This window comes from Zalophus californianus, chromosome 3, assembly GCF_009762305.2.
Source record: "Zalophus californianus isolate mZalCal1 chromosome 3, mZalCal1.pri.v2, whole genome shotgun sequence".
In the NCBI taxonomy this organism is placed as follows: Eukaryota; Metazoa; Chordata; class Mammalia; order Carnivora; family Otariidae; genus Zalophus; species Zalophus californianus.
Genome location: NC_045597.1, coordinates 69,034,615 through 69,051,003, shown reverse-complemented (window position 1 = coordinate 69,051,003; position 16,389 = coordinate 69,034,615). Strand labels below are relative to the sequence as shown.

General features: G+C 33.7%; 1 protein-coding gene across 8 annotated transcripts in view; it reads left to right on the top strand.

The window, feature by feature from the left end:
* The window catches only part of PDS5B (PDS5 cohesin associated factor B), a 195,472-nt gene extending 184,562 nt beyond the window's left edge, over positions 1 to 10,910 (top strand). For 5 of the 8 annotated variants that reach the window (XM_027590032.2, XM_027590030.2, XM_027590034.2 and 2 more), the window contains 4 exons: positions 2,161 to 2,600; positions 2,691 to 2,801; positions 5,639 to 5,777; positions 7,076 to 10,910. In XM_027590032.2, coding sequence (XP_027445833.1) covers positions 2,161 to 2,600; positions 2,691 to 2,801; positions 5,639 to 5,777; positions 7,076 to 7,111 — 726 coding nt within the window. In that variant the 3' untranslated portion in view covers positions 7,112 to 10,910. The remainder of the gene's footprint in view (positions 1 to 2,160; positions 2,601 to 2,690; positions 2,802 to 5,638; positions 5,778 to 7,075) is intronic. The other 3 variants (XM_027590031.2, XM_027590028.2, XM_035726738.1) reach the window with 2 other exon arrangements.
* Positions 10,911 to 16,389: the final 5,479 nt, after the last annotated feature.

Sequence of the window (16,389 nt, the reverse complement as noted above, 5' to 3'; positions counted from 1 at the left end):
GTTATTCTTCATAAAGGCAAAATGCTTGAAGCATTTTTATTGAAAATCAGCAAAACAAGCAACCTGTTGTCATCAATATTATTTAAGATTGTTCTAGAATGTTTGACAAATTCAGGAAGACATGAAATAGTCAAAGATATGACAGTGAAAAAGAGACATTCGTTTGAACTCTTAGAAAAATAAGCAATTGAAAAACTAAGAATTTAGCATGGTAGCCATATAAATAGATGTATGTATGTGCATAACTTAACTTTATTCTGTTAATTTTTCTTTATATCAAGTATACACTTGGGTGAAAGGTGATTTCCTTCACCACAATAACCACTACAACAACAAAAATAGGTAGGTAGACAGACAGACAGACAGACACATCCATCGATCTAAAACTTCCTTAAAAAAGAAGTTGGGGGAAACTATGTGGAGATGTCCAAATTGAGAGACATACAAGATTTGAAGAGAAAGAAGGCATACCATGTTCTGTAATGGGAAAAATGAATAAGAAAAGATAACCATTCTTTCTAAATGAATCTACATGTAATTATAAAATTCCAGGGTGATTTTAAGTCCATGTAGAAGAATAAATATAAAAAGGAGTAATAAGATCAGCCCAGCCAGACACAAATGTATTTATTTATAATTAGTAAAATATTATGCTGCTGTTACAATAGCTCAGAAACCTTATTAATTTTTAAAACATAATACAAAATAAAAGAAGCATTATAAGTCAGTGGTTTCTTTTTAAATGATTGGAATACTCTGGGGGGTAGATAGGAAAAAGAGTTTAAACCTTCATCTCAAATCCTATTAAGATACAATAATGTCTTAGTCTGCTCAGGCTGCCATAAAAAATACCATAGACTGGGTGACTTAAACAACAGAAATTAATTTTCTCACCATTTGGAAGGTTGGGAATTCCAAGTTCAAAGTGCTGGCCAATTTGCTTCTTGGTGAGAGCTCTCTTCCTGGTTTGCAGATGGCCACCTTCTCACTGTGGACCCACATGGTGGAGAGAGACAGAGAGATTTCTCTGGTGTCTCTTCCCATAAGGAACTAATTCTATAATGAGGGCCCCACCTACCCTCATGTCCTCATCTCAACTGAAGTATCTCCCCAAAGACCTTTTCTTCAAATACCATAACATTAGGGGTTATAGCTTCAACATGTGAATTTTGTGTGGGCACAATTCAGTCCATAACAAATAGAACTAAAATTTATATATACACAAGAATGTAGATTAAAATACTAAGATTCCAGTATGCAAATGGGCAAAGAACATAATACCAGCAGCATAATTAGGGAGTTTGTAGACAGGAAACAAAATGACTATTAAACTAATCAGATAATTTTTGTTGTTTTCTACCACTGATTTTTAAGAATGTAAATTGGCGTAAACTTTTTGGAAATAAAATTTACATTTATTTATGGGTTTTATACATGTATGTGTATGGAGAAGCTATAAGGGTTCATACCGTTCTTGATTTCTTTGGAGAATTTCCTCAGTTTGCATCTTCTGCTCAGTGCCTAAATTCTCTGAATGTAGACTAGGCTTTTAAATTTGAGTTACCAATTAAATAATTTAAATTGTTTTTTTTTGTTTTTAATTAGTTCATGAAAAGAAGCAGTATCAGGTTCAAAAGTGTTTTCAAAATTTTTAATAAGTGATGAATGTTTAACTTTTTGTATCTTGCAACCTCTGTTTATAAAATAAAAGTTTTTTATGGTGTCTAAACATGATATATAGCATAGTTGATATTTTATGTTGTAAACACTGTGTAGTAAAATTAGAATTACTTAAATTGACTATCAAAGCAGATCCATTATACTTTAGTATAGTTATCCATTGTTCATGCAAGGAATTTAGAAATTTTTTAAATGAAATAAATAGTAGCTCTTCATTAAAATGTATAATTTAATAAAATACTGATCTTGAAAGGTTTCCATTTGAGGCTCTCTAGCTTAAGTAAAAATAAAAATTTATCCTCTTACTCTGGATAATTTTTTTAGTTAAAATACAAGTAGTTATGGTTCTGATGGGCTTAAGAACTCTACACTTTATTTAAGCACATTTTTATGACAAAGTGGATAGCATATTTTTTGTTTTATTTTTCAAAATATGCACACTTACAATTTTATGTTTGAAATTGTGGTTTTTATTCCTAGTCTGAATTGGACAAACCTAGAAGCCGGAAAAAAACACCTGTTACAGATTCAGAAGAAAAATTAGGTATGGATGACCTCACCAAGTTGGTACAGGAGCAGAAACCTAAAGGTAGTCAGCGTGGACGGAAGAGAGGCCATACGGCTTCAGAATCAGATGAACAGCAGTGGCCTGAAGAAAAGAGGCTCAAAGAAGATATATTAGAAAATGAAGATGAACAGAACAGTCCACCAAAGAAAGGTAAAAGAGGCCGACCGCCGAAACCTCTTGGTGGAGGTACAGCAAAGGAAGAGCCAACAATGAAAACGTCTAAAAAAGGAACCAAAAAAAAATCTGGACCTTCAGCACCAGAAGAAGAGGAAGAAGAAGAAAGACAAAGTGGAAATACAGAACAGAAGTCAAAGAGCAAACAACACCGAACATCAAGGAGAACACAACAGAGGTAAGTACGTGCAACTCTAAACTGCATATGTTTCGTAACTATGTCATAAATCATAATTTGATGCTATGCACATTTGGGTCTTCTCCAAAGCAGAGCAGAATCTCCTGAAACTAGTGCAGTTGAATCCACACAATCCACACCACAGAAAGGACGAGGAAGACCATCAAAAACGCCATCACCATCACAACCAAAAAAAAATGTGTAAGTTGTAAATAATATTAAATTTCAAACCAGTTTCAAATTATTTTGCAAAAGTTCAAAAATTTTTAAATATACATAGGGCTATATTTAAAATCTCATATATTTACTCCCATTACACTAGGTAAGATAAAATTTTTATAAACTTACCTAGGTGATTGATATCCCAATTAACTCTCTGATAATATTTGTACATTTCTTAACAGGTTTTAGGCAAATATTTTTAAATGAGTAACATATAGTTTATTATTTCCAATACAGACTTTATAGTACCTAAAGAGATGAGAAGGTATTTTTAAATAATCACATCTTACTGACCAGGTTGCCTTGTCATTGCACACTACAGTTTTTCTTGATGTCTTTCCTCAGCAACTTAAAAAAAAAAAAAAAAAAGTTTTTACATTTTTGCTTTTATTCTTTGAATTGTGTAGGAAAGTAACAGGCATTATTTTTCTTTAAATTATATCCACAGAAATTATCACATGTAGATCTGAGTTTTTGATGTTTTGAATTTGTTTCTTTTCTAATCAAATTAACACATCCATATCTACATATAAATAGTTTTAGAAGTTCACACAAACATATGTTTATAAGAAGTTACAATAACAAATCTGTACCTAAGATTATTAAAGTAGCAGGAACATCAGTACTGTAATTTGTATATTTTGCCCTTTTTTCTCAGTTATTTAAGTGGAACTAAAATAGCATGTCTTCCTTCCATTAGTCAGAAATTCTGCACTTTTCCTGAGAGTAATCCCATTACATAATTACATCAGTGCGTTGGCTTTTCAGACTTGCCAGCAGCGCGCCTTGGCCAAATACTTACCTTAGAAGTCTTTCCCGTTCCTGTGTATTCCACAGGAAGAGGAAAAGTTGCCTGAGTGTCTAGCTACTTCATGCCCTCTTCCATTTAACTTTTTCCTTGGGTAAAAAAGTAAAGGTAAGTATATTTTTGTGATAGCTTTGTAAATGTGTTTGGATTCAATTACGGAAAATAACTGTTTTTTAAACAAATTCTTAAGGAATATTAAATTTCCAGAATTAATTTTATAATGAGGAAATAACAAAAATATCTTTCAGGCTCATAACTGTAATTTGTTTATATTTGGGCATCAAAAAATTAAGGACTTAAATGATTATCATGTCATTTCCTCATACGAATGTTCTAAACCAAACAAGTATTTCTTTTAAAAATCAGTGCAAAAAAAAGACTCTATATTCTGTCTTAACAGTGTATCTTCCCTTCACGGGGAACCTCTTTTTTTAGAACTAGTAGAATAACATATGTTATGATCTGCCTGTTTTTCTTGTTCTGACCTCAGTGGAATTGAGAAAAACTGAATCAAGTAAAAAAAATTACTTGGTTTGAGTGTGGATTAAACAATACTTTGGATTACCTAAGAGAAGTGATAAACTGTATTCTTAATTTTTAAAAAAAGTTACCATACAGAGAATAAGGTGATGGTTGCCAGAGGGTAGTGGGGGTGGGAGTATGAGCAAAATGAGTGAAGGGGAGTAGGGGATATGGGCTTCTAGTTTGGGAATGAATGAGTCATGGGAATAAAAGAGCACGGTGTAGGGAATATGGTCAGTGATACTGTAGTAGCACTGCATGGTGATAGATGGTAGCTACACTTGTGAGCATAGCATAATGTATAAATAAGTTGAATCACTACACCTGAAACTAAGGTAACGTGTGTCAACTGTACTCAAATAAAAAAAAGTTTTTAATGAAAGAATATATATGCAGGTAGAAAAATATCGAGAGGGAAACATTTGATTAAATGGTGGTATCTATTACATATATTTCATTGCCTCCTGTGTTTCAGAGAGTATGAGGTGCTGGGGGATATGGTGGCACAGAGTAGACCTGATTCTTGTCCTTATGGGATTTACCATCTAAATGGGCATGTAGTCATTGCATAATCACACTGAAATATGGAATTCTAAATTGTGATATGTGCCCTGATGAAATTTAGGGTACTGTAAGAGAAAGTAATGGAAGGGCTAGGGAATTGGGAAGTTTTCTCTTTGGAAAGTCACAGTTGATTTCTTGAGAATAGTAGGAATTAGGCTGATGGAGAACAGGAAGAAGAACACAGTTGGGGGGAATATTGGATTTGAAGGTTCCAAAGTAGGAAAAATCTTGGCCAATTCAGAGAGTTGAAGGAAGGCAAGAATTTGCCAGTGTAGTTGTGAGGAATTGGGGAGTAGAAAGGGAGGAGAATGGACAGGTACCCCAGGACTGTCTGCAGGGCCTTATATACTATATTAAGGAGATTTATGGAATTTCTCTCAGTATAGCAGGGAATTGTTGAGGGGGAATGAGTGACATCAGCTGTTTTTACATTTTTAGAGAGGAAGTAAAGAGATAAGAATGGCTTGGGAATGTGTAGAAGCAATAGAGGTGGAGAGAAGTGAATAGGATTTGAGATTTCTTTGTAAGAATTATGGGACTAGATGAAGAGTGGTACAGTAGTAATGAAGAGTGGTACAGTAGTAAGAAGGACTCCAAATTTTCTGTTTTGAGAAGCTCAGGAGATACAGATGCCATTTACTGAGTTGGGAAAGATAAAAGGAAGAGCAGACTTTGGTTTATGTTTTAAAATCTTTTATGGTATTGGTCTCAGTCACACATGTTTTTGTTACTTGGTCAGTGTTTGTAGGTGAGATTCTAGGATTAAACACTGGTGTAGGGTTTAGAATAAGAAAAATATTTCTTGTTTTGTAAGGTAATGAAGGATAAAAATGATAATAAATGAGAATTTATGAAATATTTAAGGCATTTTACTACTTCAAGATCAGAATGTTCATTTTATTTTACATCTGTTTTACTCTAGCCGTGTAGGACGCTCCAAACAAGCAGCTACTAAAGAAAATGATTCAAGTGAAGAAGTAGATGTGTTTCAGGGTAGCTCTCCTGTCAATGATGATATTCCACAGGAAGAAACAGAGGAAGAGGAAGTTTCTACAGTAAATGTATGTGTTTATTAAAGTACCATGTGTGATAGTATAGAATATAGAATAGAGTTGGTAAATATTTGGTAAGATACATATACTTGCTCTTACGTATAAGTCTAAGTGCTTTTCTTCATTAGTTTGTAGAGTTGTTTCATCTACCAGCTTGAATAATTAGAGAGCATCCGTTATGGAATACTGAGACTCTGAGAATAATAGCTGTAGCCTCGTGAAAATGTAAATATCAAGTTGAAAGCTGAATGTAGAGAAGAACAAGTAGCTGTCTGATATTGACACTTCAGGCATTTAAGTTGTACCTTGATTTTAGAGCACTGTTATATGTTAAATAGACTGTGGTTTATGTTTCTTGACTTTTTTCTTTGAGTTTCACAGTAGAAACTAGAAGTTAACCATATAGGATAAAATCACGTCTTTGAAATTTATAAAATTGGTAATAGACCTTTCTTTTACAAAAGTAGGAATGTGATTCTTCCTGAGATAATTTTTTTTAAGAATGGCTTTGTCAGTTAACACATCTTGAGTATTTCTTGTTGGAGGAAGTATAGTTAACACATTTAAGTAAGGTCTGTTCTCTTGATGATACACTGATGCTCAGTCTTTGAATCACTACAGCCAGCCATCTTTGTTTGAGAAACCTGTGTTATGAGATGTAGACCCAGAGTTGACCCCCCCCCCCCCTGTGCTATTTAACATAATCAGCACTTATGTCTGGGCCCGGGTTGTAAAGGGGTTATGACCACAGAAAAATATCTGAACTGTGTGGTCTCAAACTTGTTGTTGGGCTTGTTTCTTAAAGTATTTGTTTATTGTTTTGAATATAAAAATAAGGCTGAAGAGTTCATTGTGATTAGTGTCTTCATCAAAACAAAACAAAACAAAAACTGCACCATAAATTAATTAATTTAAAATCCTGTTCTGTTTATATTCCTCTTTATACTGGTCTTTTTTGAACTAAAGTGTTATTATGCTTTCATTAGTACTTGCCAGTAAATTATAATATGTCTGAATTTCAGATTATTTCTGTGTATTTAATGATTGTTATGATCCACATTCAATAACTGTTTTCCCAGAAAGACAACTGTAAGCCTAAGTTCATAATGATCAAATGTTTTCTTTTACCACAAAAACATAAGTGGAAAAATATTTGCAATTGTTTTTCTTGCTGTTGACATTTCTGTTCATTTCTCTTTAAAATTATTAAATAGAAAAGTGAAATAGTTTTTTCTTTCTCTGTTGTGGGAAAAGCTATCTGCTATGTCTAGTATTTTTATTAAGCATCTGGTAATTTTTCTTTTAAGGTACGGCGGCGAAGTTCTAAAAGAGAAAGGCGATGAACAAATGTAATTAATAACTTTCTATGTGAAAGCTTTGAGAAGAAGCATTTTTTTGTCAAGCTTGAGGCTAAGTAAAGCCTTTGAGATGCACAAAGCGGGACTGCCAGAGAGTGGACAGTTGGAACTTCCTTTGATGACCTCATGTGTTTTGTGGTCACAGCGCTTTAGCCATACGCGTGGTGATAACATTGACTATGGAGTCTTGTGGAAGTGTGATGTCCGATGGCTATGTAGACATAAACTAAAGAAGAAACTTGTAAATATATTTTTTCTCTTTTTACTTTCTCTTTCTTTGTTTTTCTTTGTTTTTCTTTGTTTCTTTGTTTCTTTCTCTCTCTCTTTCTTTCTTTTTTCTTTCTTTCTTTCTTTCTTTTTTCTTCTTTCTTTCTTTAATGTTTCTGACTTCTAAAGTGCTTGTATAGCTTTTATCTGCGGCTTTAAACTGACAGTACCCAACTGTTTATTGGATCTATTGATTTGGAAAGAGTTTGTTAGGATAGATCTTAAGCAGTAGTCTGTCAGTGTTAGTATTTGTATTCTCTGCAATTTTACTGTGAAAAATTTTTTTCAACAAATGGTGTCATTTTCTTGATGTCATTGTTTGTTGGAGAGTTAAATCGTCTCTTTCCCTTGTGTATCTTACCTAGTGTTTACTCCTAGGCACCCTTAATCTTCAGAGGTGCTATACTGTCTGCCATTACACCTGAATGGTGCCTCCAGTGGGAGGACACCATGCAAATTGTGAAATAATCCTGAAGTTTGATTATTTTACACCTCAGTATTGGTCTCAGAATTTTCTGGCCTTTCATGGCAATGAAAATTTTAAGAAAAGAGAGATTTAAAATATTTTAATTTTAAAGAGTGTGTTATAAAATAATGTACTGAATTCTTTATCCCATTTTATCATCATCCCTTTTCAGTTTTTATTAATCTACTGTATCAATAAAATTCTGTAATTTGAATTAGTTTTTAATAGTCTAGAATGTTATTGTGTATAGATATTTCCTCTTGAACATTATGTTCAGAAGATGCAAATTATTACACTATAATATAAAATCTGATATATACACATAGAAGAGTTCCAGTTCTCCATAACAGTGTAAAGTTAATCAGAAAGAAAAAATTTTATTGATGCAGTGTGTCTTTATAAAGCTGTTCTTGAAAGCAAGTGTTTTGTATTTTATAGTGAGTTGCATGTTTATGAAAAAGTGCTGAAAATGGGATGTGCTCTTTTCTGTAAATTCATATTTAGCCATAGTATATGATAGATTGCCCCATAACATAGTTTTTCATCAAGAGTTTATTATTGTACTTTATTTTGGAGCCAAAAACTTGTTCTTGGGCAGGGGGGACAGGGTGGGAGTGATATATCCAACTATCTGAGCTACTTACTGTAGGTATCACAATCTTATAAATTTTGAATGAAATTCCACTTCATCTAGATTGGGAGAAGTGGAAGTTTATTTGGATTTAGAGCAGTTCTTTTTTTTTTTTATCATCGTAATCTGCAAAATATAAAACAAATTACTTAAGTCAGTATCCTTTATACAGTTTTGGAAACTGTATTTTGAACCAAAACATAAAAGTTACTTAATGCTTGCCTAAATTCATTGTAGTATTTCAGGTGCTGTTCTTTTGTTTTTTCCACAGTTAACATCGGAAAAGAAAATCATATCCTAACTTATTAAATTTATTACATTGAATAATGGAGCATTTTCATATAATACACCATTATGTTTAAGGTATATTTCCAAGATTGGTTATAATAGATGGGGGATATAATAAAGAAACTATTTTGGAAAATGACATTTTACTATTTTCCAATGTATATCACAATTGATGTGATTATTTTTCTTTTAAAGATTTCTTCATGTTTATGAAACGGCCTTTTATTTTTAAAAAAAGTGTTTTGAATTGTGTCTTAATCTCTCAATATTTAACTATTGTTCATTTCCAACAGTACTGACACCAGTGATTATGGGAGGCTGCTGTATACAAGGCAGCTAATGTTAGACCAAGATGCATTGGTTTTTAACTGTTCCATGAGCTCAGTTCTCCCAAACACGCTATTTGTATCTCAGCAGTACAAAGGCATGTTTTTAAATCTATAAAATAAAGAATAAGGGATAGCTTTGTATTTTTGTCGTTGACTAAATTGCACCGGAAATGTTTATGGAAGTATATCTTTAAGACCATTTTATAAAACATAATGAAAACATGATTGTGGAGGATTTTTATTTGCATGATCATAGTTAACCAAATTTCATTGCACATTAATTCTGTACATCAGTTCACAAAAAAATGTTCATTGTAGATTTTGTTTAATGCCAATAAGTCTGTGATTTAACAACTTGTCTGTTCACTTTTTGGGAGGATTATGATGTAAATTTTCCATTTTTCTGTAGAAAAATAGGTGCAATAATGATCAAAGTTTTGATGTCCTGAGTCTTCATCGTAGGGGATTATTTTATTATGTTTAAACTTAACATTTCATATGCTAACATTTGGAGAGCCACATACTATATAACTAAAGTAAAATTAAGTATGTATACAACAGTAATTGCTAACAGTGGTTAGCAAAGTCTTCAGTGATAATGTTCGTTTTGAAAAATATGTACTGTATAAAATTAAGGAAATATTTAACTCACTGTAACAAGTTCCATTATGAAAATCTTATGAGTCTTCAGTGAGGTTATCTTGCTGCACTCTGTAGCAAGTTCATTTAATCTACATTATAATAAGATTTCTTGCTGCAGTGCAACAGGAAGCTTTTTTTCAGTGATCTCCACTGTATATGTAAATTACAAATGTGGCTGTAAAACTTGTTCCAGGTATTAAAGGTTACATTACTTTCTGTATCTTCGTACAACTTGTAAGTTTGATTTTTCAGATTTCCTTTTGCCCACTTGAAGATTGTCAGGAATTTAAGAATTTGTTTAACTTAGGTATATCTCCCCTACCACATAGTATTATGTCACCATAATGAACAATTGGTATTTAGATAGATAACCAATTTCAGACACATTTTTGGATTTTCTGTGAAGTTGAATAAACATGAAAGCTAATATGTAATTGTATTATTTTATTTATGTGAATTAATATATATATATTTAAATATGTTTACTAAATGAAGAAAGGCACGTTTTGATGATTTTTGATTTTGGAGCCTTTGTTGCATGAAAAGGAAATGTATTTCCCAGTAACATTTTTTCAAGCTTTTTGTTTAAACTTATGTAAAATTTTGGCTAACAGAGATTGCTAAGTACTATTTAAGTTAAAGGATTGCATAAACTGAAGAAAATAAATGTATCCTATAAACTTTAAAAGTAAGCACTGAGAATATAAGTTGCTAGTGGCACTTTTATTCATTTGTTCAGCAAATACTTATTGAGTGCTTACTATGTGTTAGGCTAGTTACAGAGAATAAAGTGTGATCGAGATAGGTAAGTCCCTGCCCTTGCAGAGCTTACGTTCTCCACAAGGGGGTGGGGGAATAAGGAAACAATAATTAAATATATAATATAAATGTCAGATTGTGAGAAGTGTGGTGAAAAGAAAAGGAAAAGCAAGATAGACAGTAGAAATGATTGGAGGAGAAACTATTTTGTATATTTTGGAGCTATGTTACTTAGCACATAAACTATCAGGTTATTATCCTGTTATTATAAAAGTTACACTTTTATAATTATAAAACATCACTTGATATCTGTACAAATACTTCATGCCTACTTTGTCTGATATTAATATAGGCATACTGGTTTTGTTTTGTTTGCATGACAAACCTTTTTCTGTCCTTTTATTTTCAACCTATTTATATATATCCTTATATTTAAAGTGTATGTTATGTTAACATTTTATACTTTCATCTTGCTCTTTTATCTAGTCTTAGAATCTTTGTTCTTTAGAGTGTTTAGACTGTTTACTTTTGGTATAATTACTGATGTAGTAGGTTTTAAATCTTGCTATCTTTTTTGCCAGTCTTTTCTTTATTCCTTTATTTCCTCCTTTTCCTACCTTCTTTTGACTCAGTCAGGTACTGTTGACCTTTGAACAATGTGGGGATTAAGGGTGCCAACCCCCACACAGTTGAAAATCCACATAGAACTTTTGAGTCCCCAAAAACTTAACTACTGATAGCGTACTGTTGACTGAGAGCCTTACCAATAACATAGTTGATTAACCCATATTTTGTATGTTGTATGTATTAGATACTGTATTCTTAAAGTAAGCTAGAGAAAAGAAAGTTTTATTAAGAAAATCATAGAAAAGAGTAAGTACTTTTACACCACTGTACTGTATCAAAAAAGAATCCAGCTCAAACTCCTGTTGTTCAAGGGTCATCTGTACTTACTATTATTCTATCTCTTCTGTTCGCTTTTTAGTTGTGCTTGGTTGTATTATTTTTCTGTGGTTACCCTACAGATTATAGTATCTGTGTTTGGCTTATTATAGTCTGTGTTATATTAATGCTTTTACTACCTTCTGAACAGTTCAAGAACTTTAAATTGGTTCAACTCCATTTGTTGCCTCCCCACTCTTTGTGCTATAGTTTTCATATATTTTGTGGTTATAAATCCCACAATATCATTACCTTAAATAGTGTTCTTTCTTAGTTACATATACATTTTCTCTTCTCTTTGCTATTTTTTTTTTTTTTGATAGTTTTGTGCTGTCATCTTAATTCCTTTTCTGTCAGCCCGAGGAACTTCTTTTAGTATTGCTTATAGTGCAGGTCTTGTGGCAGTTAACTCAGCATTTGTTTGAAAGGTCTTTATCACACCTTCATTTTTAAAGAGTATTTTCTTTGGATACAGAATTCTAGATTGGCATTTTTATTTATTTGGCAGTTTGAAACTTTTCATTCTATTTTCTTCTAGTTTTCACGTTTTCTGTTTGCAAAACAGCTGAAAACCTTTGCTCCTTGTAGGTCTTGTGTCTTTTTCCTGGCTTTTAGGATTTCCTCTTTATCTTTGTTTTCAGCAGTTTGCTGTGGTGAGCCTGCTTATGGTTTTCGTTTTATTTATCTTGCTTGGGGTTAACTGAGCTCTGGAATCTGCAAGTTGATATATTCTATCAGTTTTAAAAAATTCTTGGTCATTATCCCTTCACATATTACTTCTACTCTATTATTGCTTCTTTCTTTCTGACACTCCAGTTATAAATATGTTGTACTGCTTGTGTCCCATGTGCTCTTTATTTTCTTCCCTTTCTTTCTACTCTTGTTTTCTCTCTGTGCTTCAGTTTGGATATTTCCAATTGATGCATCTTCAGATTTGCCAATCTTGTGTTCTGCCTTGTGCAGTCTTCCATTTAGCCCATCCAATTAGTTAATTTTGAATAGTGAATTTTTTAGTTTTAGAATGTCCAGTTAATTGTATTTTATAGATTTCATTTCTCTATTGAAAGTCTCTTCACTCATTTCTTTTTTTTTTCTTCTTAACAGTGCTGGCAGAGATTTGAATTCTGTAACTAACTCCAACATCTGAATCATCTGTGGGTCATAATCTATTACCTGATTTTTCTTTCTTGATTATTAGTCACATTTTTCCTGATCATATTTCTTTCTCCCTGTATCTAGGGCTTGTAATTTTTTTCTTTTATGCAGGGCAGTGTGTATAAAAGAACTGAAGGGTTGAAGTTGATGTGATTCCCACCCCCCCAGAAGATTTACCTTCTTTTCTGTTACTCATTGTAGGGATTGATTACCTCAATCCATGGAGTTGGTCTTGGGGTACAGTTTTAGGTTGACTCAGTCCACTTGTTCCAAAAGTCTTGAGGGTAAGACTCGTATTATGTGCGACAGGCCTTTTCCTTTAGCGTACCAAGACTATAGAAGATTTCATTCTACCTTTCCAGGCCAACCTCTCAGCAGGAAGGCTATTTTATATAGAATAGTCAAAGAAGATTCTTTGAAAGGGTGACATCTGAGCATGGACTTCTCTTATATGAGGGATCAAGCACTATGAACACCTGGGGAAAAAGTATTAAAGGCCGAAGGAAGAGTAAGTGCAAAAGTCCTTAGGGAAGAATGAACTTCAAGTGTATCAGTAATTTCAAGAAGGCCAATGTTTTTGAAGTGAAAGTGACCATGGGATAAAGGGGTAGGAGGGAAAGTCAGGAGATTGCGAAGAGCCAGATCATAATTGTATGCCTGTCAGGAGTTGTGTTTAGAATTTGATGGAAATCCATTGTAGGACTTTGAGTAGAGGAGTGGCAAGAACTGGGGTTTTTGTTGCTGTTGTTGTTAATTTGAAGAAATAAAGTTGAGAGGCACCTGGGTGGCTCAGGTCATGATCCCAGGATCCTGGGATCAAACCCCACATCAGGCTTCCTGCTCCTCGGGGAGCCTGCTCCTCCCTCTCCCCTGCTTGTGCTCTCTTGCGCTCTCTCTTAAATAAGTAAAATCTTTTAAAAAAAATAAAAAAATACCATTGACCCATGAACAAGGCGAGGTTAGGGGCACTGAAACCCCTCCTTGCCCCCCCGAAGTTGAAAACTTGCGTATGACTTTTTAGTCCCCCCAAATTTAACTACTGATAGCCTATTGTTGACTGAAAGTGTCACTGATAATGGTCGATTAACACATATTTTGTATGTTATATGTATTATTATATACTGTATTCTTACAATAAAGTCGAAAAAAGAATGTTGTTAAATCATAAAGAAGAGAAAATACATTTATAGTACTGAATGTATAGGAAAAAAACATCCATGTATAAAGTGGACCTACACAGTTGAAACCTGTGTCGTTCAAGGGTCAGCTGTTCTTGCAACTCAACGTGTCCACAATACTGGATACGTAACCTTTCCTTCTCATATCTGGTCATCTTTGTATATCTGAAAATAGAACTAGCATTCAACTAGTAATACAAGTCAAATCTAAAAATTGCCCCTGACTTCTTTCACTTACACTGTTATCTAGTCCTGTTGAATTTATCTCCTGATTATCCCTAGAATTTTTCTACTTTTATTATTATTATTATTATTATTATTATTTTATTTAAGAAAGGGCATGTGGGAGGGACAGAGGGCGAGAAAGAGAATCTTAAGCAGGCTCCACGCTCAGTGTAGAGCCCAATGTGGCACTTGATCTCACAACTCTGAGATCATGACCTGTGCCAAAACCAAGACTCGGACACTCAACTGACTGAGCCACCCATTCCCACCAATGTAATCTCTTTTAAGTTCTTAATCATTTCTTTGTCTCCAAACTGGTATACTTATACTTACTCTTGCCTGACCTCAAATTCATTTTCACAATGTAGCCAAACCGTTGTGAAATACAGTGATCCCATCTACCCAGTAATGACAGCAACAATAATAATAAACAGTATAAATCCTACAACCCTTTAACAATTTGCTATTGCCTTTAAGATAATGTGCTCCACAAAGCTCTGCATCTTTGGTCACTAGGCAGTCTTTATCCTTTGCCAGCTACACTATTGTTTCAGTCCCTTGCACTTAGTTGCCAGAGGTACAAGCTATTAGGGTATATATAAAGCTGTATAGACATTCAAAAGATGAAGCATAGTCTATTGTCTCTGCCCAGAGCACTCTTCCACCTCCTGCTATATCTATGTTTCATACTCACACTACAAGTGAGAATTTTCCCTAAGGCAGCTTTTCTCAATTTCTGTGATCAGGGCAAAGCCCACTACTATGTGCCCCCTTAGCTTACCTCTCCATAGCACTTAGCACAGTTGGCATGTGGATTATTTCATTTATGCCTGTCCTGCTGCCTCCAGAATGCTCACCTGTATGAAGACAGAGATGATACATGTTTTTGTTGACTAGTTTATCTCTAGTGCTCAGTATAGTGTGTAGTGCACATGGTAAGTGCTCAAAAGATGTTTGTTGAATTAACTTTAGTAAAATTTAGATAAATTACGGGCATTAAAATGTAAGATCAAGGAACCTGATAATTTTTTGTGCTAGGTACCTTATTTAAATCTTTTCATAAATTATCATCTCACATAGTCCTCACTGTAGCTCTGTACGTTAGTTGACGGTGTGTATGCTCTTTAACATGAGGGAACTGAGGATCAGAGATTGTGGTTTACCCAAGGTTTCTCATCTCTGAAGTGGTGACTTAAGATTCTATTACATCTGTTAAACTCCAAAGCCATGCTCTTTCTATACTACCTCAAATATTAATCATCATATCAACATTGAATAAATATTAATACATTTTAAAGTAGTGATAACATAATTCTTCAGTTCTGTTGGGATTTCCTAGTCACAAGGATGAATGTCATATTGGACATGTTTTCCTGGATACTCTGCTACCTGTTTGCTTACATTATCTCCCATTAGGAGAAACATGTTCATTATCAACATTCTTTACAAATAAAGAAACCTAGACTTGTTCAAAGGTCACAGAACTATTCAGAATTGATGGTTTTAATTCTTAGACTTGGTTTGGAGTAGAATTCAAATAACTTACTTAAACCAAAATGGCTATTTATTGTAAGCATAGAAAATGCTTCAGGCTTCGATCTCAGAAAGTGATGGATAAAAATGTAAATTTCATTTATTGTACATAATTTACATTCTTATTTTAAGAGAGAGAGCATGAGCAGGGGTGGAGGGAGGGGCAGAGAGAATCTTAAGCAGGCTCCATGCCCAGCGCGGAGCCCAACGTGGGGCTCAATCTCAGGACCCTGAGATCATGATCTGAGCCAAAATCAAGAGGCTTAACCAACTGAGCCACCCAGGCACCCCCATAATTTACATTATTGAGCTAATGTGTTTTAACTCTGTTCACTATGTAATCTACATTATGGCCCTTGGGTGCCTATAGTTTTGTATAAAAATCTTGGGTGAAAAATGACCAGAGAGAAGGTAATACAGTTAACACCTTATAGATGTGTGAATGATTGGGGGTTGGGTGCACCAGATCTGTTCATTTGGGAACCGAGAGACCTATTTGGCTGAGGTGGAGAAAAAGTTCTGTTGTGGTTGGGAAGTGGGAAGATACTTTGCACAAGTAGTTTGAGAGAATATTGGGTAGGGCTTTGAATTCTAAAACCAGCTAAGGGAGCTACTGATGACTTTTTAGAGCCAGAGAATAAAAATATGAAACTTAAGACATTTAACATGACAGCTTTAAAAGAGTGTGTAATACAGTTAAGGGACTATAAACAGAGGTCCAGTTAGTTAACTGTAATATAAGAAGATTAGCTTACTAGTTTGCTCTGAAGAAACAATTACCTTGTCTACAAGATTCAAACCGTTCATAATGGGAAATTGTTAGAACTGAGTTCTATAGTTCCATTATT